Source organism: Panthera onca, chromosome F2 (genome assembly GCF_046562875.1).
Source record: "Panthera onca isolate mPanOnc1 chromosome F2, mPanOnc1 haplotype 2, whole genome shotgun sequence".
In the NCBI taxonomy this organism is placed as follows: Eukaryota; Metazoa; Chordata; class Mammalia; order Carnivora; family Felidae; genus Panthera; species Panthera onca.
In genome coordinates, this window is record NC_138356.1 from 17,412,555 (window position 1) to 17,438,651 (window position 26,097).

Here is a 26,097-nt window from a genome sequence, read left to right on the forward strand (position 1 = left end):
GTAGGGACAGAGAGAGAGGGAGATAGAAAATCCCAAGAATCCTGATGCCGGGCTAAAACTCACAAACTGTGAGATCATGACCTGAGCTGAAATCGACTCAGGCGCTTAACTGACTGAGCCACCCAGGTGCCCCTCTTTGTGATTTTTGTATTTGTTTCTTTATGCTTACACAGAAGAAGAGAATGTGCTTCATCCTCTTAGCAGTTGTATTTCACACTGTAAATTAATAGATTGGCATTCTACTTTCATGTGTCAGTCTTGAACATTTGAGATCAGCATTGTACTGAAGGGTAAACTCATTTTTGGTGGGTTAATCCATCAGATTTCTAAGCCTAGAAAGCTAAAGGTAAAATCTAAATGGTGATGAATACACTGAAGCAATGTAATACTCCACAGACCTGACTGGGTGACCATTTGGCCTTGCAGGTGACACCCTGATGTCACTAGCACAATTTCTTGATATTTCTATAGAATGGAAATAATCCAAGTAAGAGATGAAGGAATGGAATTAGAGCAACAGCCTTATGCAGGCTGAGAAATTTACTGCAGATTTCAATGCGGGGAGTGAGGGAGGCAGGAGATTTTTCACTGGGTGATGGAAGAAAAGTGGTGTTCCACTAAGGAAAAAAAAAAAATTGAAAGGTAGGTCCAAGTTCGGAAAACGAGAAGATGCATTTAAGGTACTGACAGAAGAGTCCTATGGAAATACCTAAAAGCAGATGAAAATATGGCTCTGCAAGAGACTGTGTAAGTATTTCCACTTCCTGAGTAAAGATGTCAAGTTGTGTTAACAGATAAAATCACCTGTATAGGTAGTTCTAAAGGAGGGGGAAAAAGTCTAAGAACAGAATGTTGGGTCAACTCCTTAAGGATGCAATGAACATCATAAAACAAAACCAAAGTGAAATGAGAAATGCCAAGTCAGCTTGTACACAGATGCTTTATTATGGATGTTAATAGTCAATATTGTATGCAAGATTCTCTTACAATGGAAAGTTTTCCCATACATCAAAAAACTCAATTTAGTCAGGGTAATTGCTGTATTAATGTGAAAACCTTACAACAAAATGCAATATTATATATGTGTAGTCAGTTTCCATGCAAGTATGGCTGCTACATGTATGTCTGGCATTTTTATAAATACTGAAAGAAATTCAAATGAACACAACAGTATAAGGTGATGTAAGATGCCTGACACGTTTAAGATTAAAAATCTTCTTGCAAAAAGCAACAAAGCAGTTAACTAAAGGATTCAACCAATACCAACCCAAATACGTTCTATGTCCATCCAATAAGCCCAGGCTTATCTGCAATATATTACACTTGGGATACTTTAATGCTCAAGAAAAATTATGCTTTAAAAAAATATAGCTCTTCCAAGATATTATACTTTGGTGATTGGAGACTATGTACATCCAAACCAGCTAAGGGCTATGGGCTACATTAAAACAAACAAACAAACAAAAACCATTATGTGCTATTAGTTCAAAGTAACTGAAATAGAAATGATCCAGTATGATTTTGCTACAATCATTGGTTTTTATAAAGTGATATTTCTGTGAGAAGTTCACTAATTAGGAAGCAATCAACATACTTAACAAACACACTAAGAAGATTCAAATTGGTTCATCTATTTGTTATCAACAAGGCATAATCTTAGTACCATACATTTTCTTCACTTCTCACTACATATAATATGCAAAAATGAGCAAGTGGATTTAAATAGCTTAAAACCCTTTTAGGTCTACTGTTCAAGAGCTAGGAATTCAAATACTTAGTATTACCATTTCTATTAACATAAAAACATCAGAAAATCTTAAGCTGTCTTTGTTTTAAGGCATAGTATTTTGGCATTTGCAAGAATTTGCCTGGTAATGGTTGATTCCACTAAGTTAACTTGAGAACTTGCCATCATTTGCTTTTTACCTTTTCACACAGTGCAAGTGGTGGTGGCTCTTTCCTTCTCTCATAGCAGCAAGCCGATTCTGCTATTTTCTATAGCAGCATACTTCAGGAGTGGAGAGGGAGAGAGTGTGTCAATTATAAATAATTACAACTACAGTGTACAATTCTATTTGCCCGTCAGTGTTTAAGTTGACAGCACACCATTATATGTCTCAAAAAAAGTACATAAAATCTCTACACAAAAGCAAATAAAGACATTCTTTCAAAAAAGAAATAAGTGCAAACACCTAAAACAGGCAACTGAAGCAACTGTTGTAACCTGTAGAGAAACACAAAACATTTATAAAAGGACAAAATATTTTTATAAATAAAAGGTAATGTTCTCTACTTCTGAAACACTGAGTAAATGTAATAAACTTCTAAGTGCAGACTGTTTTTAGGGACCAAAGTACCATATTATTTGTTTAAACAAAATGCAAAATTTTCAAACACATATACAAATCACCAGATTAATTTATATGACCCCCCCCCATATAATTTAAAAAGAAAATATTAAATTATTATTTAGTAAATTTTTAGAACTATTTTATAACCAACATGATTTAAAGGGCATAGTGCAATATTTAGGTAGATGTGACATACAGTAAAGATACTGTATTCTTTGCAGCTATAACTTACTACTATTTCATACTTAAAAGTCAAAATTGTTTTTTACTATGTTAGCTGTAAATAACAGGAAACAACATTGGCTTCTGGACACCCTGTATAGGTATAAATATCTACATTTAAGCTTTAAAAATGAAAATAAATTATAAAAAGACTTCTTTCCAATTTACAAAGTCTTCTTGCGCCTACATACTGTACAATACATTCAACAAAACTCTTCTGAGATTTATGAAGAAAATACTGACTCTTTACTAATAAGGAAAAAAACCCTTTTCAATGCTTTTTGTTTTTAGTACTATGCTCAAATAAATACATTTAACACTGTAGTTAATTTTATTGTTTTTGAAAAATACCAAAAATTAGTAGTGCAACTTTCTCTCCTTTTCAATTTTTTTTTTCCATTGTATTTCTTTGTAAATGATAGCCTAAGGAAATTGGCACATAGGCAAAAGTACTTCATAAAACCATGTGTGCTTCTCATACACAGACTAATGCAGAAGTCATACATACTCATAAACCTATCTGTAAAAAACTGCAGCATCAAGAGAGTAACAACATGTATCTTGTGAAGAAAATATGTGAGAATTTTAGGATATCTGTAACATTCTAATATGGTTTACCCATCTCGTTCTTTAAAAACAATTTTAAAAAATCTCATCTCTTAAAAAATAAACTATGAAATTACCTACCCCTTACTTAAGTGGCTGGGCTTTCTGACTGCCCAATATGAAAAATGATGTAAACCGTTTTAGTGCTGTATTAAAACTTTAAAAACAATTACTTGACAAAAATTTCATTGCAACCTAATTTAGTAAAGAATATAGTAAGAGAGTGGGGCATTTCATCAATTTTAATAACAATTACAGTATGAGAGCTCTTGAAGTGCTGCTGGCAGCTGTATAAGTACTCAAATATCTTCTTGCTTGTTCAGTCATGATAAGTTGGTCTTCTGTCTTCCCATAAACCACTGTTTCCCATTCACAATTTGACTGTGAAGGAAATATTAATAGCGATGTGAAAATTACTAAAATAACTATTCCACTTCACAATTACACTTTTAAAAGTCAATTATTTCAACTGACTGGATTTAATGATAAGTAATCACTGTAAACATGTTTTGACAATGGCATTGTGATTCTTTTCATTAAACAATGTTTTAAAAATACATACCGAAATATTTATGGCCAATTTTTTTAAGTCCATATTTTTATTTTTTTAAGTCCATGTTTTTTAGCTATCTATATTGTTTATAGACCTGTGGAGGCAGTTTGAAAGGTTTCTACCCATGACTCCCCCCAAATCAAATCAGTCTTAACATGGAAAGAAATGTCAGTCTTTATTGCTTCAAAATTTTGCAAAAGATTCAAAGAGAGGATGCAATGTCAAAAAATGAGCTGAGAACGCTTTGTTTTGCAAATTAGGAAATATATTCATAACAGAAGATCAAGTTTGTGTTTGTTTCATTGGTTTTCTTCTATTATAAAGATTACTACGTTATAGGTATGGCCTGCTATATATATTTTTTCCTGAAAAGTTCTACGTTACACACTGGGAAATCAAATCATTTTAAATGGATTGAGAGAATGTGCTTCATGGCTCTTTGAAGAGTGGCAGCTAAGGACTGAGACGAGGTGGCCACATTTGATTGCCAAATATGTTTTCAAGGACTGCTTAAATGTCAGAATGCTAGGGCTGCAGTCACTGTGGTATAAAGAAGAGAACTTCCTCCTCAACGAACTCTCAAATTATCTGGGTTGAATTCTTACAATAACGTAGTAAAAAAACTTTCCAGGCTTCATTTACAGCAACATAATGGCTGCACAGCAATAGAAAAAAGAATTTTGTTTTACAACTTCTGAGCCAAAAAGTTGACTGGAAACAATTATACCAACAAAATCAAGCTGAAACTGCTTCCAACCACTTACCCTTTCAAGATAACAATTAGGGATATACATATTTGTTACAGAAGAAGAAATGCCAGAAGGAAACTTAGATATCTTTATTTTAAAAATTAAATAGTGCTGGGGTGCGTGGGTGGCTCAGTTGGTTAAGCGTCCAGTTTCGGCCAGGTCATGATCTCATGGTTCGTGAGTTCAAGCCCTGCGTCGGGCTCTGTGCTGACAGCTCAGAGCCTGGAGCCTACTTCAGATTCTGTGTCTCCCTCTCTCTCTGCTCCTCCCCCACTCACGCTCTGTCTCTCCTTCTCAAAAAATGAATAAACATTAAAAAAAATTTTTTTAATAAAAAAAATCAAAATTAAAATTAAATAGTACTTAAGAAATCAACAGAAGAGACTCTGGCTACAACTCCAATTGTTTAGTTTATATGTGTCCTGATGGAGTCTCTCAAAAACGCAAATCTAGTTTGAGTGACAAAATAATGGTGAATGTTTAGTTACTACTATAGTAAATTTTGAATTTAAAAAGAAAAAGTATAATTTGTGATAAGTCCAAAGTGATAATTGAATAAACAACAACAAAAATCACTAAGAGAAACTTATAAATTCATACCTGAAGATTCTTTTCCAATGTGACAACTTTAGAAGTGTTAGGGTTTGGTTTCTTTTTATTAAGTGTATATGTTTTGTTGGTTGAATTTAGATCTTGTTTTTCAGGAGTCAAGTTGCACCTATTGTCATGTATTTCCAATAATGGTATCATTAATAAAGATGTTGTAAATATATTTTCTGACTAAGAGAGAAAAAAGAAAAAGGAAAATAATTCAAAAATGGAGACAAATAGAGGGACTACTGAGTAAGTGGTAGTGGAAGCCCTGCTCATTTCCCTCCAAGAAAGCTTTTGGCTCCAATAAAATTTCTAGTAATGTAGTAAAATTAAATATTTCAGAAATTAGCCCAAGAAAAATACTGAAATTTAAAGTTTTCAGAACTACCATTTTTTGACATTATACACAAGTGAGTGAACTCTTCTCAAAACAAATATAAAAGACAAGGAAGTAAATAAAATATTCTCTATAGTTAATAGTTTCTCTCTGAATTAAGCAAAATAATAAATACTAAAAGAAACTCTCTATGAATCTCTAAGAAACAAGAACCACTAGGACTTCAAGCCACCATGTTAACAAAAAAAAATTCTTTACAAACCTGCATGTCTGAAATGTCTTCAGTCAATAGTTGAGTCCCTGGTTCTTCTTTTTCCCAATTATCTAAGACCAGTGATTTTCTGACTTTCTTTACAGAAGCTGTATGCTAGAATGAATAATTTACAATAGAAACATTATGGTAAAGTCACTTTTGTTTTTAAAATCAAGACTTTTATTAACAATAATACTAAAAGATTACCTCCTGTTTGCAGCTTTTGTAAGCAGGTTCATCTTCCTCTTTGAGGAATATGTCTGTTCCAGTTTCTTCTTTTAAAACTTCCCGAATATCTTCTTCCAAGAAGGCAAGTGGCTGTGACTAAATTGTTTTTAAAAGGGTTAAAAAGTCTTTTATAGCAATTCCCTTTTTTCCCCATATATAGAAACCAATCTTTTATACTTTTTAATTATTGGCATTATTTTCACCCAGTGCCTATAGATACATAAGCTGAATGAATTTAATCAGTTTTATGGCAAAACTAATACTGCACATTGCAAGCACTGAATGAAGTGTGGCACTTTCTTTATTCCAGGCTACTAAACAAAAATCTTCTTGGGGAATCTACTGTAGCTCCTGCTTCAGTCAGGATCCTCAGAATTAAACCGATGAGAGATAATTTCCCAAATATTTTTATATAAAAATAAGAAATACAGAACAAATTGGGAGGGACCACACTAGCTCTTACTCTACTTTCGTTGTAATTATTATATAGCATGTAATTACTAGTTAACACATTTTTCTTACCACTAAATGTGTAAGCTACTTAAGAGCAGTGAGCACATCTTTTTCATCTTTGTATATACTTTTGTACCCCTAGCCTTAAGCTTAGAGCTGAGACAGTGTTCAAGAAGCAGTGTGGATATGTATGTCTATGCGTATTTTGGAAAGAAACCTGAGTGTGGGCTGAATAGTGAAATAGTCTCAAAATATTATTTATCTAGCTTTCTATCAAATAGCTAAGCAAAAATTTGTTTAATTATATCAAACACCTTCCATAACCAAGATCTGCTTTAAAAAAAATAAGTAATCAAAGTGCCACCAAATAAAGAACAAACTGACAGCACAGAATGACCAGCAGTCAACAAAGCTAGGGAGAATAACATTCATATATAAATGATATTTCAAAGCACTTACAAAAACTTTAAAAATGGAAATAGAATTTTTTTTAATGTTTATTTTATTTTTGAGAGAGAGACACACACACAGCGAGAGCAGAGGAGGGGCAGAGAGAGAGGGAGACACAGGATCCGAAGCACGCTCCAGATTTTGAGCTGTCAGCACAGAGCCTGAGGTGGGGCTTAAACTCAAACCAAGAGATCATGACCTGAGCCAAAGTCAGATGCTTAACCGCTTAACCAGCTGAGCCACCCAGGCGCCCCCAGAAATAGAATTTTTAAAGTGCTCTCACCTACACCCTGAGATATGAAAGAATTATGTCAGTGTTCCTATGCATTGCTCTACGAGTTTTTGTTTTAAGGATTACATTTCACAAATAATATAGATTAGGTGCTCTTAAAAAAAATCTATAATTTCTTTTTCCCTCATAAGAATACAAATGTCCTAGAGAAGTGACTAAGACACAGGTGAATTCATTCGCTACCATGAATTATTCTCTTAATTGTCCTAATGTGACAAAGAAAAGAATTACTGTATTTAATATTTCCTAGGTTTGATACTACCAAAATTTAGATTTATATTTAAAGGACTTCCAGAGTTTTTAGTCTTTTGAGTGATTTTCAATGAACACTAGAAGAATCAATGTTTATTAAGAAAGCAACAGATACTTAAGGTGTACCTGATTAAAATTCCAGAGCCATCTCGAAGAAGTGCATATGACTCATAAGATACATTAGAAAAATAAATGGTTAGCATATAGTACGTACTCAGTAAATAACAACTGGAGAAGGAGGAGGAAGAATGAAAAGTCAACTTGCTGTAAACAAATGTATGAGCATATGGATATTTTAGAAATTGTAATTACTAAATCATTACTTTCTTTTCATCTTAAATTGTTGACAAAAATCATCTGTTTTGCCAATGGATAAATTCTTCCCAAACGAGAACAAACTGACAGGGACTTTAGGTCACTTAAAACCTAATTACTCATGCACTATTACTTTTTTTAATGTTTATTTATTTATTTTGAGAAAGAGAGAGAGACAGACAGCACACACGCAAGTGGGAGAGGGGCAGAGAGAGAGGAGAGAGAAAGAAATCCAAGCAGGTCCATACTGTCAGCGCAGAGCCCAATGCGGGGCTCAAACCCGGGAAACTAAGATCATGATCTGAGCTGAAATCAAGAGCCTGACATTTAACCAACTGGGCCATCCAGGCGCTCTCTCATGTACTATTACTAAAATAACAATTTTATTCAATTTATATGTTGACCAAATGGCCCTGAAGCACTGTAGAATTCTTATGCCTTCAGATCATTATTTATTTGTCTAACTTCCAATTAGGCTACACACTCCTATGAAGGCAGACACCATACCTGACAGGTTCAACATTACATCCCCAGAGCCTAGTCCAGTGCCTGGCACCTATTTATTAGGGACTCAATTATTTGTTGAATTAATGATGAATTTTAAAATGAATAGGGGCGCCTGGGTGGCTCAGTCAGTTAAGCGGCCAACTTCGGCTCAGGTCATGATCTCGCGGTTCGTGAGTTCAAGCCCCACGTCAGGCTCTGTGCTGACAGCTCAGAGCCTGGAGCCTGTCTCAGATTCTGTGTCTCCCTCTCTCTCTGACCCTCCCCCGTTCATGCTCTGTCTCTCTCTCTGTCTCAAAAATAAATAAACGTTAAAAAAAAAATTAAAAAAAATAAATAGAAAAACATAACTAAAGTTTCCTAGAAGTGACCAATATTTTAAAAATAGTTTATTTCTAATGAACCTAATTTGTCAGAAATCTGTTATCTGTCTGGAATTAAAATGCCCATAACTCATCTAACATACTTTCCAGTTGATAATATATATGCAAAAGCACAGATTATACTTCCCACCTCCATTTATGAACTACTATTGTTACCACTATTATTAAAATAATAATAGCAACTAAGTAAATACTACTTGAAACTTAGCACCAACCTCTTTATTTCTACTATCTTTTTTATCTTCAGAAATAACCTCTGAGATGTGGGTTGAATAGAAAACTGAGCCTTATCAGAGTCATAAGTATTATCAGCAAAGTGCTTATGTATATCAAAATATTAAAATTATTTTATTCTACTGCAGGTAACCACCACAGAAACTACTAAAATGTGGGTTTTAATATTAAGGGTTCAACTGACACTTGATTTGCTTTCTCTAGATGATATAATAGTAAAAAAAAAAAAAAAGTATAAATTCAAAACAAGCCAAGCAAAGGTTTAGTTACAAGTTAAGGAAAAAGATTAACGTAACAAATTCTAACTTATAAATCAATAAATCACATTTTATCAATTTCTGTGCACATCTTTTTTAAAATGTAAAGATTCAAAGATAAATACTAAAATTTGTGTTTTATTAAAATTAGGAAAATTCTTAAGATTAAAAAGAGTATACATACCACAATTTTAAGAGGTCCATATTTTTTCTCTTGAGCAGCAAGTGCATTCTTAAAAGGAGTAGGAGTTCTTGGTGTGGTACCCAATATAGATCTTCTAATAGTAGGTGTTCTAAACCTAGCCAATCATTTAGATATTTGTATTATAGTCAAAATTTGATTTTAGAAGAGTTAAGGAAAGCAAAGCCATGATAAAAGCATTACACTAAATTTTTCTTGCATATACACATGCTTTATTTAAACATTCCAGGAGTATTCTAAAGTATGCTTGCCTAAACTAATTCTTACTGCAATCAATCATCTTAAAATAGAAAAAGAACAAATGTAAAAAAAGTACTAAAAATGTTGTTTGCTTCATATCAAAGTTTTCCACTATGTTTACCTTGTTTCACGAGGGATAAAATATGAGGTTATGATCTTTTTTTTCAATTCTAAGTCCTATATGAATAGGGATTAGGATATTTGTATAAGTGGACAAAAAGTTAACCTATTTTTTTAAAAACAGGATCATTTTTATTACACATTTTTAAGTAAGCTCTGTGCCCAACATAGGGTTTGAACTGATGACTCCAAGATCAAGAGTCACATGCTTCACCAATTGATCCAGCCCGAAACCCCACTAATCTACTCTTAAAATTGTGCTTCCCATTTTCTTTAACACAATTATTTAATACTACTTACCCTACATTTTCCTTTTGATCTTTGGGGGTTGTTTCTTTATGAAGAGGAGTAGTAATGAGAACTTTCTGCCCACAAATAGGGGTTGATGTAAATGAAGGATTTTCTATATTAATTTGTTCATTTCCTGGGCATGTGTTGAAAAACTAAAAAAGGAAGAGAGTTTAAAGACAATTTCTAGAACATTAATTTCCCTACACAAATATTACACTGATAGGATTTTCAAAGATATTTTCAAATGTAAGATATTTCTCCATTCCTTTTAGAATAGAATTATCAATAATATTTCATCTACATTCCACTCCATGAAAATTAAGCTCCATGAGGGCAGGAATTTTTATTTTGTTCATCACTGCCTCCTCAGCTCTTTTAAGTGTTTAGCACATAATAGGCATTCAAAATAGTTGTTTAAAAAATATTCAAAAGTTACAAAACACCATACAACAATTTAAAAACAGTGTATTATTAAATAGGAATCTACAGAAACTGTTAAGTAAAACAGATTCATACAACAGTGTAACTGGAAAAATTTTATTATTTTATTAATAAGTGTCTTTATTAATCTTAAGTGTCCTTTTCCATGAGAATACTTTGAATTCAGAAAATAATAATCATGCTCTGCTGATAATACAGCTGTCTAAAAAATTTTCTTACCTAAAATACAGCTCTCAGAACTTTGGAGTAGCCAGAATCGGTATCAAGAATTCATTTTCCAAATGACACAATTTACTCACTGAATCTTAACTTACATACAACCATGAAATACTATTTTTGTAGCCAACAGAATAGAAGCAGTGGTAGGAAGAAGTGGAAATTAAGGCTACTTATAACTGAAATGAATTCTAGCTCTATCACTTCTGGCTCCTAATATTTATAATACTTAACCCTGAGATTAGCAGTCACACCCTCTCAAAACCCTGCAATGATGCCCATGAGTTATGGGATAAAATTCAAGCTCTTTCGTATGGGATACTAGGTCTTTCTTATCATTACTCAACCTTCTCAGCTACTTTCCACCTTAGAATTTAAACTTCAACAAAAATTGCTAGTGTTCAAAACTCCAAAAATAGAAAATTGCTGGTGTGCCCAACCCCATTTCACCTTCCTCAGGATGCTTTGTGACTCTAAGAGCTGGGGTGATGTTGGGAAATGCAACTCTTCAAACTGTAGTCCATGTCAGTTGCATCCCCTGAAGCACAGGGGGTTTAATTTTCAGAGAACACAGTGCTTGTATACAGCCAGATCCTCCTAATCTTCCCAGCATCAAAATACACTTTCAATAATATCTCAGCATCCTCCAAGTTTATTTGACCATTAAACTTACTTCTTTTCCTGTAAAACTTTTTAACCTCTATCAAAAAGACACTTTCAGCAAACATCAGCTCCATCCTCTTACTAACTGACTGTGGACAAACTGCTTAACTTCTGAATTTCATTCCACCTCCCTTCTAAGGTTTTTTGCAAGAGGATTAACTGAGATGCTGTAAGAAAAGTGTTTAGCACACAGCCTCGAACACAGTATTCATTAAGAAAGATAGTATTATAAAATAAGAGATACAGTTTGCCCTGTATCTCTTATAAATAGCTGCTGCCCAGGGACATAACTACAGGAGAAAGCAGATAGTTCCTGACATGCCTAGAAAACCTTCAGACACATGAAATTCTTCCAGGCAGCAGTCATCTATGAATATACACTTGATACCTGTTGAACAGTTAATCAGGAAACAATCTCAGTCTCAGCTCTGCCATCAGATAACTTTGGGCAAACCATTTTACCTTTCTGGGCCTATTTCCTGATGAATCCTATAAAGATGTGCAACTACTTACCTAAAACATCCCTTTTAGCTCTAAAAATTTTAAGATACTGTAATGTAACTACTATACTTTATGAGATATATTCTGATGTACCAGAGCTCAGCACTCTCATGTATACATTTAAATACCTTATCCATTTTTATCAAAGCAACAAACTGCTAGTAAGAATATTAAACATCTAATGTAATCGAGCTCATCAACATTTGGAAACATAAACAAACACAACACTACTACCTGTGAAGGAGAAAATGGTAGTGTTTTCACCGGTGTGTGTTTTAGTGCTGTATTACCACCATCATTGAAGGAGCCATCGCTATGTTCGCTGCCTGGGGACTGACCCACTCGCATTCTTCTCTTCTTTCTGAGGATGGTTGGTGGAGTGCTAAACTTGGCCACATTTGGGGATGTTACAGGCACAGCCTCACTGTCTGTACTGTTACAACTGTTTTTTTTCCCTTCAAGTACAAGACTGACATTAAACTGACATCCCATGGCTCCTTCATTGTGTTGAATTCGCATTAGTTTGACGGGGGTAGACTTGACAGGAGAAGCAGCAGCATCAGAAAGATCAAAACTGGTAACATCACTCCATGCTACAGGATCCTGCAATAAAATAAATCCTTAAGTTAATGTTATAAACTAGCTAAATCTGACATTGAACACAGAAAGATGACTTTCACAAAGTTATTCATTTGTATTAGGAGAAACAGGCTTTCCTTGTTCTTTTTTTTTTTTTTTTTTTTTTTTTTTTTTAAGACCATTTGAAAGGAACAGATTATGGTTTCACTACACTCCAGTTTGGAACATCCTAAAATAATATTTCATCCAATTCAGTAGCTGAGGAATACTGCCAAAGTATTTTAAATAAAAAGAATAAATTATTTTAAGTTACTATCAAAGAGTACAATTCTTCATAAAACTGTGCACTCTACTCTGTATCAGAAAAATACTATCAAATTCTATAAAGTCATTTGGAAATGTGTATAGAACATCTTCAAAATGGCCATACACTTTGATCCAGAAATTCAATCTAACCTAAGGAAATAATCATGATTTTATACAAAAATTTACGTAAGATGCTCTGCAATTTTCAATACTAAAAAATTGGATACCACCTAAATGTTCAATAACAGTACACTGAGTAAATAAATTTTGTTACATTCAATTGAAAGGATAAAATTGAAGTTTAGAAAACAGTTAAGAAAACAAAGACATGCTCATGATATAATGTCAAAAAAATCCACAAACATAATACATAAGAGTACATTTCAGTTTAAAAATATATGCATATATGTATGTTTTATATGTATAGAACACAGCCTGAAAGAAAATACTTGAAATTATTAACTCTGGGCTTATGAGGATTTTTCTTCTTTACAGTTTCCTCTAGTTTCCAACTCTAATATACTTGTACAACTTGTACAATAAAAAACAAAAAACTTCTAAAAATTTTAGACAAACTACATACTTGAGATATAGATACAATTTTTTATGCCAAAAGCCACTGCAAAAAATCAAAACAAAATTAAGCATGACATATAAAGGAATGCTTAAAATGAAACTGGTCAGTGTCCCTTAAACTAAGTTTCTGAACATGAAACCATGTAGCTAAAATTGAGCTTTTTATAATCTCACAATTTCAAACTTACAGATTCAATAAGTTCTAGAGTCTCTGCAAATTCTGGGATGGTCTGTAGAGAGGACAGCACAGCATTTGCCTCTACGGCCAGGAACTTTGTGGGTGAATTCTGCTGAGCAGACAGAGTTTGATTTTCATCCATACTGTAAAACTCACTAGTGTGCTCCTCGAGGCTATTTAGAGTATTAGACATGCTATCATCCATGAGGAAACTACCAGACCAGCTAGAAAAGCTTCCAGGTTGCTAAAAGTACAAAAGAAATGTGAATATTATTTGTCATTCTCAACCTAAGCATAAATTTGGATTTTAAGTATGAGTTTTTTCTAGAATAACACACTTCACAACATTTCAGCTAAAAATATAGCAGCAAATATACTGTCTTTCCTCAAAATGGATGTAAACATTTTTTTCATTAAACCTCTTGACTCTATTTCTTTTCTCTATTTTTTTTAAATGTATAATGTCATGGTAGGATAAAATTAGCATGTGTATACAACATAAAGTTCAAACTCCCAGAATCTGTCCTCTCTCTACCTTTCACACTTCATCTCCCAACATTTCCACTCACAAGTCCTCCTTTTATGAAATATCAAATACCCAACTACAGTTGTTGCAATTCCCTCATGAGTTAGTCTTTTACCCTAGAGTGTCTTTGCACATACTGCTGCTCCCTTTATCTAGAATGCTCTCCAACACAGACCAAGGAAAACTTGTATTCTTCATTTAAGATACACCTCAAATACTGGAAAGCACTCCATCTGATCATCCACTTTTACCTGTTTCACTTATAATAATGTTCCAGTTCACCTACTTTGCTAGAATATAATCATTGTCTTTCAACACTGCACTCAAATAGAATTTCTTCTAGGAACCCTTCTCTGACTACCCAATCCTTAGATACCTCTCTTATGTGTTCCCATAAAACTTTGTGACTTATCACACTATATCCTATTTCTTGTCTGTGTCCTCATTGCGGGGTAAATCTTTTGAAGTCAGAGACTGTGTCCTATTTATCTCTCTAAAGAGGTACACTGGGCAATCTTTTGAGCTTAGTTTCCTAGTATCTCATAATAAAAAATGAAAAGAGACCTTGAACAGTCATGGTTAAGAAACAATATGTAATTTGAAAGTTGTTAAGAGTGGATCCTAAGGGGCACCTGGTGGCTCAGTTGGTTAAGTGTCTGACTCTTGATTTTGGCTCAGGTCATGATCCCATGGTTCATGGGATCGAGGCCCGCATTGGGATTCTCTATCTCCCCCTCTCTCTGCCTCTCCCCTATGCATGCTGTCTTTCTCTCTCAAAATACATAAACAAACAAACAAACAAACAAAAAGAGTGGATCCTAAGAGTTCTCATTACAAGAAAAAAATATTTTTCCCTTTTTCTTTTTCAATATAGTTTTGTACCTGTATCGGATAACAGATGTTAACTACACTTATTGTGGTAATCCTTCCACAATATACATCAAATCATTATGCTGCACATCTTAGACATACAGTGTTGTATGTCAATTATATCTTAACAAAACTAGGGAAAAAATATGTAAAATAATAGCTCTGTCCAACAGAACTCTCAGAGGTGATGACAATGTTTTTGCATCTGAAACTGCTCAATATGAGAGCCACTAGCCATATGAGGAATCAAATGTGACTAGTGCAACTGAGGAACTCAATTATTAAATTTTATTTAAAATTAAATGGGGCTAGTAGCTACCATATTTTAGAGAGTACATTGCCCTGTCCATAGGAAGTACTAAAAAAATGGTACCTATTACTTTAAAAAAAAAATTACTAGACTGTGCTAGATATTCATAATAACAAAATGTTAAGTTTCAAGTTAAGTAAGGTGAAAAAAGTTTTCAACATTGTTACAAAGTAAGTTCCACCTGTTTTAAAGTTTCTCCAAAATAAAAGAAATTAAAGCAATCTTATTTTATTAGCACAGCCAACTTCTGAGTTTATGGTCACTTTCTGGAGATAGCTTCCAAACCATAAGCATTTCAATTAAGTTTGGAGGTGGGAAAAAGATTCCAAAGGTGACTAGGCCCAGTGGAAAAACCACAGGGCTACCTTCAGACATACCTGAACAATGAATTTCTAACAACAAACCACAAACTTCAGAGTTAATAATAAGGATTACCAAGAATACATAAAACATATTTAACAATGCTCCAACATAATGGATACCCAGTAAATGACAATAATTACTATCACATAATTTTTAATAATAAATACTTTTACACACATACTTTATGTGTATAGACTAATTCACTGGGTGTAACAACTTCCCTCTAGAATCTAGAATCTCCAACCAGATCTTTATAAGAGTGATATTTAAATAAACAAGTTCTAAAAAATTAATATCTTTCTTCATTTTAAATGCCATTTCTTTTAGCTAGTTATATCTTCCTGTTAAATTAAAAATGGGCGTTCCTGGGTGGCTTAGTTGGTTGAACATCCGACTTTTGATTTCAGCTCAGGTTAATGATCTCACAGTCGTGGGATCAAGCCTGTGTCCAGCTCCACGCTGAGAGTGGAACTTGTTTGAGATTCTCTCTCTCCTCTCCCTTTGCCCCTTTCCCACCCACATGCTTTCTTTCTCTCTCTCTCAAAAAAATAAAATAAAATAAAAAAATAATAATAATAGTAATAATGGTAGACTCAAAAAAAATCAAAAATGGTTTAAACATGATATAATTATCTAGAAACGTGGACTCTCTTAAAAAAAAAAACAAAATTAGCTTTAAAATAAGTGCACTTTAGGTCTTCCTATTTGCCCATGGTTTTTGCAGTTTCAAAACAAAAACTATGCTTCCTATGGCATATATCTTGTCCATTAGTTAACAAGTGTCATTTTTATTAATACTGTTTTAAATGGTATAAAGACATCACCAGGTGCCTCCTAACACTATTTCAAGATCTCAGGTAATTCTATTTAGCAATTTTGTATTAGTTCCTAGTCACCTTAAACGGATAGTCCCCTCATTAAGCCCCAAACCAAGAATAACCTTTTCCTAAATGTAAAAAGTCTCAGGATATTAAACTTTTAAAACTGTCATTTAAGTATAAACTTTTTTTTTCTTTTAGTCCATCAAGCATAGCCTAGTTTAGCTAGGATGATTACCATTTATCCTAATTTAATACTCCTAATTGTTCTCACCAACCAAATCCCAGACAAGAGTTTGCACATGTAGTAACCAAAACCCAACAGCCATATAAAAATTTCTTTAAAGAACATAAAATTTAAATATTCCCTTTCCCTATATTTTTTAAGTTATTATTTTTTTTCCAAATTACCGAATTTGTATTCTTAATATAGTAAATAGGAAAAAATGTTCAAGGACAGAATAAAAGTAATTTTGAGCACATAAATCTCTACATGTCTATTAAGTTCTTTATTTTTTAAACTTTTTTCTATTAAAGCCATCATTACAAGGAATGTCTAAAATAAAAGCAAAGACTAATCTAAACCACACATTTTACAAATATATAGACATATATTTTTATATATATACATATACACATATGTATAGATATATAATCATACCTTAAGTCTACTTGACATTTATGACTCAAAAAGCATCTTAGTACAGAACACTGTAAAATACATTCAAAGATCTGTATATCAAAATCAGGCAACCTCAAAGTTGCAAATTAGAAAAACTACTTTTAGTCTGTATTAAAATCTGAAGTCATACTGAATAGGCTTTCTGTGTTAGTATATGAAAGTCAATGCTGATGAAAACTACAAGAGCACAAAAAGACTTCTAACAAGGTCTAAACACTTAAGCTTATTTCTTACCGATGAAACTCGCTTTCTTCTAACTTCATTCTCAGCTGACATAAGAAGCAACTCAAGTTCCTTTATTTTTTTTTCCTTATCTGGATCTTCATCAATGAAGGGTGGCTAAAATAAGTAAAATAGAAAGACTATTTTTTAAATAATGCCTTTATTATTATTATTGTTGTTCTAATTTTTATTTTCTTTTATGCAACATAAAATCTATTTTCTCTAATAAAGCTTAATTCAAGTAAATCCCAAATGCTCAATATCACAATCCCTCTGGTATCTAAAGAGATGCTTTTTTTTTCCTTCCCCTCCCCCATGGTCTTCTGTTAAGTTTCGCAAGATCCACACGAGTGAAAACATATGGTATCTTTCTCTGTATGACTCATTTCACTTAGCATAACACTCTCCAGTTTCACCCACGTTGCTACAAAAGGCCATATTTCATTCTTTCTCATTGCCACGTAGTATTCCATTGTGTATATAAACCACAATTTCTTTATCCATTCATCAGTTGATGGACACTGAGGCTCTTTCCATAATTTGGCTATTGTTGAAAGTGCTGCTATAAACATTGGGGTACAAGTGCCCCTATGCATCAGCACTCCTGTATCCCTTGGGTAAATTCCTAGCAGTGCTATTGCTGGGTTATAGGGTAGGTCTATTTTTAATTTTTTGAGGAACCTCCACACTGTTTTCCAGAGTGGCTGCACCAGTTTGCCTTCCCACCAACAGTGCAAGAGGGTTCCCGTTTCTCCACATCCTTGCCAGCATCTATAGTCTCCTGATTTGTTCATTTTGGCCACTCTGACTGGCGTGAGGTATATCTGAGTGTAGTTTTGATTTGTATTTCCCTGATGAGGAGTGACATTGAACATCTTTTCATGTGCCTATTGGCCATCGGATGTCTTCTTTAGAGCAGTGTCTATTCATGTTTTCTGCCCATTTCTTCACTGGATTGTTTTTCAGGTGTGGAGTTTGGTGAGTTCTTTACAGATTTTGGATACTGGCCCTTTGTCCGATAGGGAGGGAGCCAAAACATAAGAGACTCTTAAAAACTGAGAACAAACTGAGGGTTGATGGGGGTGGGAGGGAGGGGAGGGTGGGTGAGGGGTTTTGAGGAGGGAATCTGTTGGGATAGGCACTGGATGTTGCATGGAAACCAATTTGACAATAAATTTCATATTAAAAAATAATACAATAAGAAATAAAAAATCAGAAATGCTAGCAAATATTTTCAATTTAACAGAAATGATTTGGGAAATTTATTATTTTATTTTAAGTAATCTCTACCCTGGGATCATGAGTCACATGCTTTACTGACTGAACCAGCCAGGAGCCCCCAGAATTGGGAAATTTAAAAAAAAAAAAGGTCATTAAAAAACTTATATTATATCATCTATATTCTACCCAGTTTATCAAAACATATATCCATGGGAATGTAAGCTGGTGCAGCCACTCTGGAAAACAGTATGGAGGTTCCTCGAAAAACTAAAAATAGAACTACCCTATGACCCAGCAATTGCACTACTAGGCATTTATCCAAAGGATACAGGTGTGCTGTTTCGAAGGGACACATGCACCCCCAAATTTATAGCAGCACTATCAACAATGGCCAAAGTATGGAAAGAGTCCAAATGTCTATTGATGGATGAATGGATAAAGAAGATATGGGCTGTGTGTGTGTGTGTGTATACACACACACACACACACACCATGGAGTATATGGAGTATTACTCGGCAATCAAAAAGAATGAAATCTTGCTATTTGCCACTACGTGGATGGAACTGGAGGGTATTATGCTAAGTGAAATTAGTCAGTTGGAGAAAGACAAAAATCATATGACTTCACTTATATGAGGACTTTAAGAGACAAAACAGATGAACATAAGGGAAGGGAAACAAAAATAATATAAAAACAGGGAGGGGGACAAAACAGAAGAGACTCATAAATATGGAGAACAAACAGGGTTGCTGGAGGGGTTGTGGGAAGGGGAATTGGCTAAATGGGTAAGGGGCATTAAGGAATCTACTCCTGAAATCATTGTTGCACTATATGTTAACTAATTTGGATGTAAATTAAAAAAAAAACAACAAAATTTGAAAAACAAAAGAAACAAACAAAAAATATGTCCATTCACAACCTAATGCTTTACGTTGGAAGAATGAAAGGAATACCTTACTGGTGCTGTCAACCACCTTACATTTGTACAGCTTATATTTTTCAAACTCACAAAAGTTTCTCCTCTAGTGTAATAATACTCAAAGTAAATAGAACAGATAGTATTGTTTTCATCCTAATTTTATGGATGAGGAAATAGGCACTATTAGAACTTTAAAAACAAAATTTTTTTTTTTTTACATTTATTTATTTTTGAGAGACAGAGAGAGACAGAGCCCAAGTGGGGGAGGGTCAGAGAGAGGATGAGACACAGAATCCAAAGCAGGCTCCAGGCTCTGAGCTGTCAGCACAGAACCCAACACGGGGCTCGAACCCACAAACCGTGAGATCATGACCTGAGCCAAAGTTGGAAACTTAACCAACTGAGCCACCCAGGCGCCCCAGAACTTTCAAATATATGTTTGAAAGTGTGGGGTTTTTTTTTCCTTTCTCTCTTTTTTTTTTTGTTACAAATAAAAAATTACCTGAATAAAGGCAGAAGAAGTCTGAACATGTTCTACGCAATTGCCTTCAGGTGACACATACTGATAGCCTGGGATCTAAAATGGAATTAAAACATTAGTATCATACATAGAATACCATATAAATTTTTTAAATCTGAGGCAGAGCATAAAAACTCTTGACAAATATCGACAATAGAAACTCATGAAGTATCTCTGTTAACGTTGAATATTCATTCATATAATAGTTTCTAACAGCTACATTTTTGTTCTTAGAATCTACTAACGAAAAGTCGTAACTCTTAGGAAAGCTGTATCTTCTCCTGGATGAAATATGAGAATTACTTGGCCTGTATTTATCAGCCAATCAGTCCATCTATTATCTACACTATCCTCCAAATTATTATTTTTTTTAATCTCCTCTTAGAAGGATTGCTCTATCTCCTGGAGAAAACAAAGTAATTGCGTTCTTTCTTATCTTTCAGAGGAAGGGGTTAGTCCATACAAAGCACTCACAAGAACAGACATTAAAGCAGGTTTTTCAATATTCTTATCTCCTACTCCTACTCCCCATGCCAATCTCTGTGTGAAAGATATGAAGCTGCTTCTACTACTTGTCTCAGAGAACGTCATAATCACTCCTGTGCTTTTTAATACTCTGACAACAGACTAAGAATTATTTTTTCTTTTCTAAAGCATCTGTAATAAGAATTTCGAAGTTTCATGCAAATTTAGTGTGCAATGGTGGAATGAAATATAAGAGAAGGTATTTTTAAAAACCTAAATATGTAATGAATATAAACATAAAATTGTTCATCTTCTATAATGGCCTACCTAAATCACTATCTGCTGCAAAATCACAAAAATAACTTCTAACAAAGAATTTAATTTTCATAATACCTGGTTTGTATCAGTTATCACTAAATTTCCAATGAATTAGAAACTTATCTTTCTCAAACTTTTCATTTAAATCTGTAACAGCATTTCAAACCAATCCATTTTTTTCTTTCAAATCCAAATTAGAATCATCTTTTTAGTGTTTGAGTTGAATTATGAATACATAAATCTTCCAAGAATTATTAAAAGTACAATAAGCCATTCTTAAAGCACAAGAAATACTCTTATTTTCCAATATATTTTGATGGAGACTGTTAAATACTCTCCTGGCCCCAGATAATTTTTAAAACTGTTTCTATGAGTTAAAGCAATAAATGTAAATGATAACCTTTCTAAGACAGAGCAGAATGTTTCAGTTTATGCTGCTGAAATCTAGGACTCTAAAGAAAAATGTAAAGAAACAAACAATAAAAACCTTAAGGTACTGTGAATATCAGCAGATAACTGTACTGTCTTCATATGTTTTCCTATTTGTAAATTAAGATGTGATACTTTTTTCAATTAATTCTTTTAAAATTATGTCCAAAAGCATGCACATTTAATGAAGTACATTCAAATGAAATCTGTGCATACTAAGCAGACTTTTAACACCAAAATTTTATCTTTTGGTAGACACTATTAAGTCCTGATTTAATCTTTACCTTTTATGTGACGAAAACCAAGAATTGTTCAACATAAAAAATTGTATGACAGGCAGAGAAATGTAAAACAAACCTTATGAAAACTTCTAAACTAATGTCTTGCAGATAATAAAATGCACTGTAAAGAAAATAGAGCTTGCCCTATTATGAACTTGGGCAATCTCTACTCTAATAAACCTGTCTAAACAAAGAATGACATCACTTAGTTGACTGGTTACTAGGGAGAAAGGCAAAGTTGAGTGTCATCAAAGAACCAATTAATTATTTACCACACCTCCCAAAATGATGAATGAATTTTGACTATTTTCTTCTTAAGATCATTTTATACACACTTATCTCTTAGAGATAAGTAAAACTACAATTACATAAAATATTTTTAAAAAGGAAACTGCAATGGATGTTAAAGCACAGATGACTATAAGCACTGAATCATAAATGAAGATTCAAAGAATGATAGCATTAGTAAGTGTACATACTAAGGTTCTTAATTAGATAATATAAAAATTACATATAAAAGGAAACATTTTAATGAGTTTGTTTCCAAAATATTTATCAATCAAACAAGTAGGATAAACCACCACTAATGGTTTAACAGCTAGATAAGGCAATTTTTTTTCAGTCTGGAAATTTAAATATCTATTCCCCTTAATATATGTTGTATTTGTTTTATTAAGAAACCAAATATCCTCCCATATAGCAACTAAAGAAATTTTTTTAAATAATAAAGGTATTAAAAATATGTGCCTGAACAGGTATGTAAAACTGATTCTGGGTTTGCAAATGGTCCATAGTCGCACAAGGTTTGTGTTGAAGTTTGGATGAAGATCGTTCTGATTTTATTCCATCTTGTAAGTAGCCCTCCTGTTCCACTTTTCTTCGCATGGTAGAATTCCAATGATTTTTGATAGAATTATCAGTCCTAAGAAATGAAAGTGTATAATTTAAAAAGAAAAAAGGGATTCCACAAATTTTAACACTGTATAAAATGTAAGTGCTTAAAAAAATTTTTTACAAACAATGAAACTAGATACATTTTTTCATGTTTACTTATTTATTTTGAGAGAGAGAGAGAGAAAGAGAGAGAGAGAGAGGGAGGGAGGGAGGGAGGGAGGGAGGGAGGGAGAGGGGCAGCTGAAGAGGGAGAAAGAGAATCCCAAGACTCTCCACAGGGCTCGATCCCATAAACCATGACCTGAGCTGAAATCAAGAGTCGGATGCTCAACTGGCTGAGCCACCCAGGAGCCCCAATACTTTTTTAATTCAAAAGATAAACTGTCCATCTATAGATCAGGCACAGTTCTAAATAGTGGAGATATAGCAGTGAATAAGAAAGTCCCTGCTTTTGGGAATGCAAGCTGGTGCAGCCACTCTGGAAAACAGTATGGAGGTTCCTCAAAAAACTAAAAATAGAACTACCATACGACCCAGCAATTGCACTACTAGGTATTTATCCAAGGGATACAGGTGTGCTGTTTTGAAGGGACACATGCACCCCCATGTTGATAGCAGCACTAGCAACAAGAGCCGAAGTATGGAAAGAGCCCAAATGTCCATCAGTGGATGAATGGATAAAGAAGATGTGGTATATATATACAATGGAGTATTGCTTGGCAGTCAAAAAACAATGAAATCTTGCCATTTGCAACTACATGGATGGAACTGGAGGGTATTATGCTAAGTGAAATTAGTCAGTTAGAGAAAGACAAATATCATATGACTTCACTCATATGAGGACTTTAAGAGACAAAACAGATGAACGTAAAGGGAAGGGAAACAAAAATAATACAAAAACAGGGAGGGGGACAAAACGTAAGAGACTTTTAAATATGGAGAACAAACAGAGGGTTACTGGAGGGGTTGTGGGAGGGGGGATGAGCTAAATGGGGAAGGGGCATTAAGGAATCTACTCCTGAAATCATTGTTGCCCTATATGCTAACTAATTTGGATGTAAATTTAAAAAAATAAAACTAAAAAAAAAAAAGTGGCTAAGCAAACAATGGACCTGCATGCAAAACTAGGAAATAACACACTGGAATCATTTTAAAAAGTTAGAAATTAGAACAAAATGAATGAAGAAAATATTCACTCTGCCCATGCATCTGCCCAGGTCAGAAATTTTTCTTATCCTGTCAAACTTCTTTGTTTCCAACGGTACAGTTGTAATCTAAGTTGATGAGCTAAAACACAGTTTAGTGATTTGATCTTCCCCTTGATCCAAAAGAGGTATCTTGCAAGTGGGAATCTGCCATCAGCTATCTTTCTAGACTGCTCCTTTGTATTGCTGACAACCTCATCCCAACTTGTTATTGTTGTTCCTATTGAAGCAACAAAATTTTTCTTTTCTAATACTCCTGATAAGAACTCAGGAAATTGTTTTGAACTCTTTCCTATTTTGGCAGTTCTGACATTTTATGACATTTTTCTCCACCCCTATTCCCTAAACCTTTGACCACTCCTCCCTCTTGCTTTTTTTTTTTTTTAATAATCCTTTTCTGATTTCTTTTCTGTTTTTCTCCTCCAGTGATCATCTCCACACTGTTTTTCTCTCTGTATTCTGTCTCGGGCACTTCATCCAATTTTTACATTTTCTAATCATCCCTATGTGGAAAATGGACAATAATATCTATTTATTCCTATATTCCTGACCCTTCCTCAAGCTTTGCACTCATATTTCCAACGCCCCACTGAACATGATCAGTGGGAGATGCTACCCTATACTAACATATAATGTATCTGAACAAAAATTTACTCCAGTGAGTTCTCCTTTCCTTCCCTGTACCTGTTAATATATAATCAATCTTTCATCAAGGATTGAAGCTTTGAAGCTATCTTTTTCTTTTTAATTCCCTTCTACTTCTCTCCCCTAACCTCCAAATCCACTAGTAATCAAGGCATGCTAAGAATTCATTCAAAATTGCTTCTCACATCTGGCACTTTCATTACATTCATACCATTACCAGAGTCCATGTCCTTATTACTTCACATCTGGATTCAAATTAAGATGTAGGGATCATGTAGTAAGCAACTGATAGGTGCCAGATACTGCTAGCTGCTTTCATAAACATTGAATCCTTCCTTATATTCTCTCTCTTCCAGACTATCCTCTACCCAACTTTCAGATTAATATTCATAAAATGTTAACTTAGTCATCTTTTCTTTCTCCTGGCAATAGCCCTGCAGTGGCTCATTCAAGGGGAAACAACTATGTTTCTTCACTTCTTTTTAACATTAACTCTACTCCACTGAAGTTACATCTTTGTTAAATGCTATATATACTGTGGTATATTGAAAAAGAGGCCATAGACTTTCCCCATCCTAACATGAATACTGCTTTGCAAAGTGAATTTGTAATTCCTTCAGTCAAAATGTGTCATCTATTTCTCCAGTTTGTCTTGTGACTAGACTTGACCAATGGGACAACGGCAAACATGACTCAAGCAGAGACTTGAAAAGTGGTTTTGCATTAGGGCTTGTCCACTCTTGTTGCAGTGGGAACCTTGAGCTCACCATGTTAAATGAGACTGAGCTAGCATGATGGAGGAAAACTTTGGCTGACAGTGTAAAATCAATGGACATGGGAATGAGGCCATCCTGAATTACAGCCATCAGACAACTCACTAGCTGCCCATGTATGCACAAAAAACTCTGTGGAAATCAGCAGTCAGCCCAGACTAGAACAATCACCTGCCATCCAAAGAATCATGAACTAAATAAATTAGTTGTTTTAAACCACTTAAAAAAAAAAAAGAAAGAAAGTCCCTGCTTTCATGGGGCTTATATTCTCATTGAAAGTGTGGCAGCATGGAAGGAGGGAAGAATAGAAAAACAAAAAAAATAAGAAGGAAACCATCAATGCAAACTATATTCAGCTATATATAAAAAGATCAGGGGTGCCTGGGTGGCTCAGCTAGTTAAGTGTCAAACTTCAGCTCAGATCATGATCTCACAGTTTGTGAATTCAAGTACCACTTCAGGCTTACGGCAGTCAGCACAAAGCCTGCTTTGGATCCTCTGTCCCAGCCCTACCCACCCCTGCTCACGCACTCTCTCAAAAATGAATAAACATTTAACAAAAAAAAGATCATATACCATGATCAGGTGGGATTTATTCTAAAGATGCAAAGATGATTCAATATCTGCAAAACCAATCAACACCACAGTAACAAAATAAAGGATAAAAACCATGTGATTATCTTAATGCATGCAGAAAAAGTATTTGATAAAATTCAACATCCATTTATGATAAAAACTCTCAACAAAGTAGGTACAGAGGAAACATAGCTCACCATAATAAAGGCCCTATATGACAAATCCACAACGAACATCATAGTCAATAGTAAAAAAAGGAAAGCTCTTCCTCTAAGACAAGAATGCTCGCTCTTGTCACTTTTATTCAAAGTAGTTTTGGAAGCCCTAGCCATAGCAAGAAAAAGAAATAAAAGGCATCCAAATTTGAAAAAAACTAAAACTGTCACCATTTCAGATGGATGACTGTATACAGAAAACCCTAAAGAGTCAACCAAAAAAAAAAAAAACATTAGTACTAATGTTTTCACTAATAAGTGAATTCAGTAGAATTGCAATATACTAAATTAGTATATAGAAATCTGTTGTTTCTAGCGCAGTAATAACAAACTATCAAAAAGAAATTAAGAAAATAATACCATTCACAACTACATCAAACAGAATACTTAGGAATAAATTTTACCAAGTAGGTGAAAGACCTGTACTCTGAAAACTGTTAAGACACTGATAAAAGAAACCAAAAATGGCACAGATAAATGGAAAGATATACTATGCTC

General features: G+C 33.9%; 1 protein-coding gene across 5 annotated transcripts in view; it reads right to left on the bottom strand.

Moving 5' to 3' along the window:
* Window positions 1-921: 921 nt before the first annotated feature.
* MYBL1 (MYB proto-oncogene like 1) overlaps window positions 922-26,097 on the bottom strand; it is a 43,543-nt gene continuing 18,367 nt past the window's right edge. Inside the window, exons 6-17 of one of the 5 annotated variants that reach the window (XM_060610650.3) lie at window positions 22,039-22,213; window positions 19,781-19,855; window positions 17,150-17,254; window positions 13,357-13,590; window positions 11,942-12,310; window positions 9,896-10,038; window positions 9,218-9,332; window positions 5,873-5,989; window positions 5,675-5,779; window positions 5,082-5,261; window positions 3,436-3,560; window positions 922-2,008 (exon numbers count right to left, since the gene is read on the bottom strand). In XM_060610650.3, the coding sequence (XP_060466633.1) occupies window positions 1,996-2,008; window positions 3,436-3,560; window positions 5,082-5,261; window positions 5,675-5,779; window positions 5,873-5,989; window positions 9,218-9,332; window positions 9,896-10,038; window positions 11,942-12,310; window positions 13,357-13,590; window positions 17,150-17,254; window positions 19,781-19,855; window positions 22,039-22,213 (1,756 nt within the window). In that variant the 3' untranslated portion in view covers window positions 922-1,995. Of the gene's footprint in view, window positions 2,009-3,406; window positions 3,561-5,081; window positions 5,262-5,674; window positions 5,780-5,872; window positions 5,990-9,217; window positions 9,333-9,895; window positions 10,039-11,941; window positions 12,311-13,356; window positions 13,591-17,149; window positions 17,255-19,780; window positions 19,856-22,038; window positions 22,214-26,097 lie in introns of those variants that run through there. The other 4 variants (XM_060610652.3, XM_060610655.3, XM_060610651.3 and 1 more) reach the window with 4 other exon arrangements.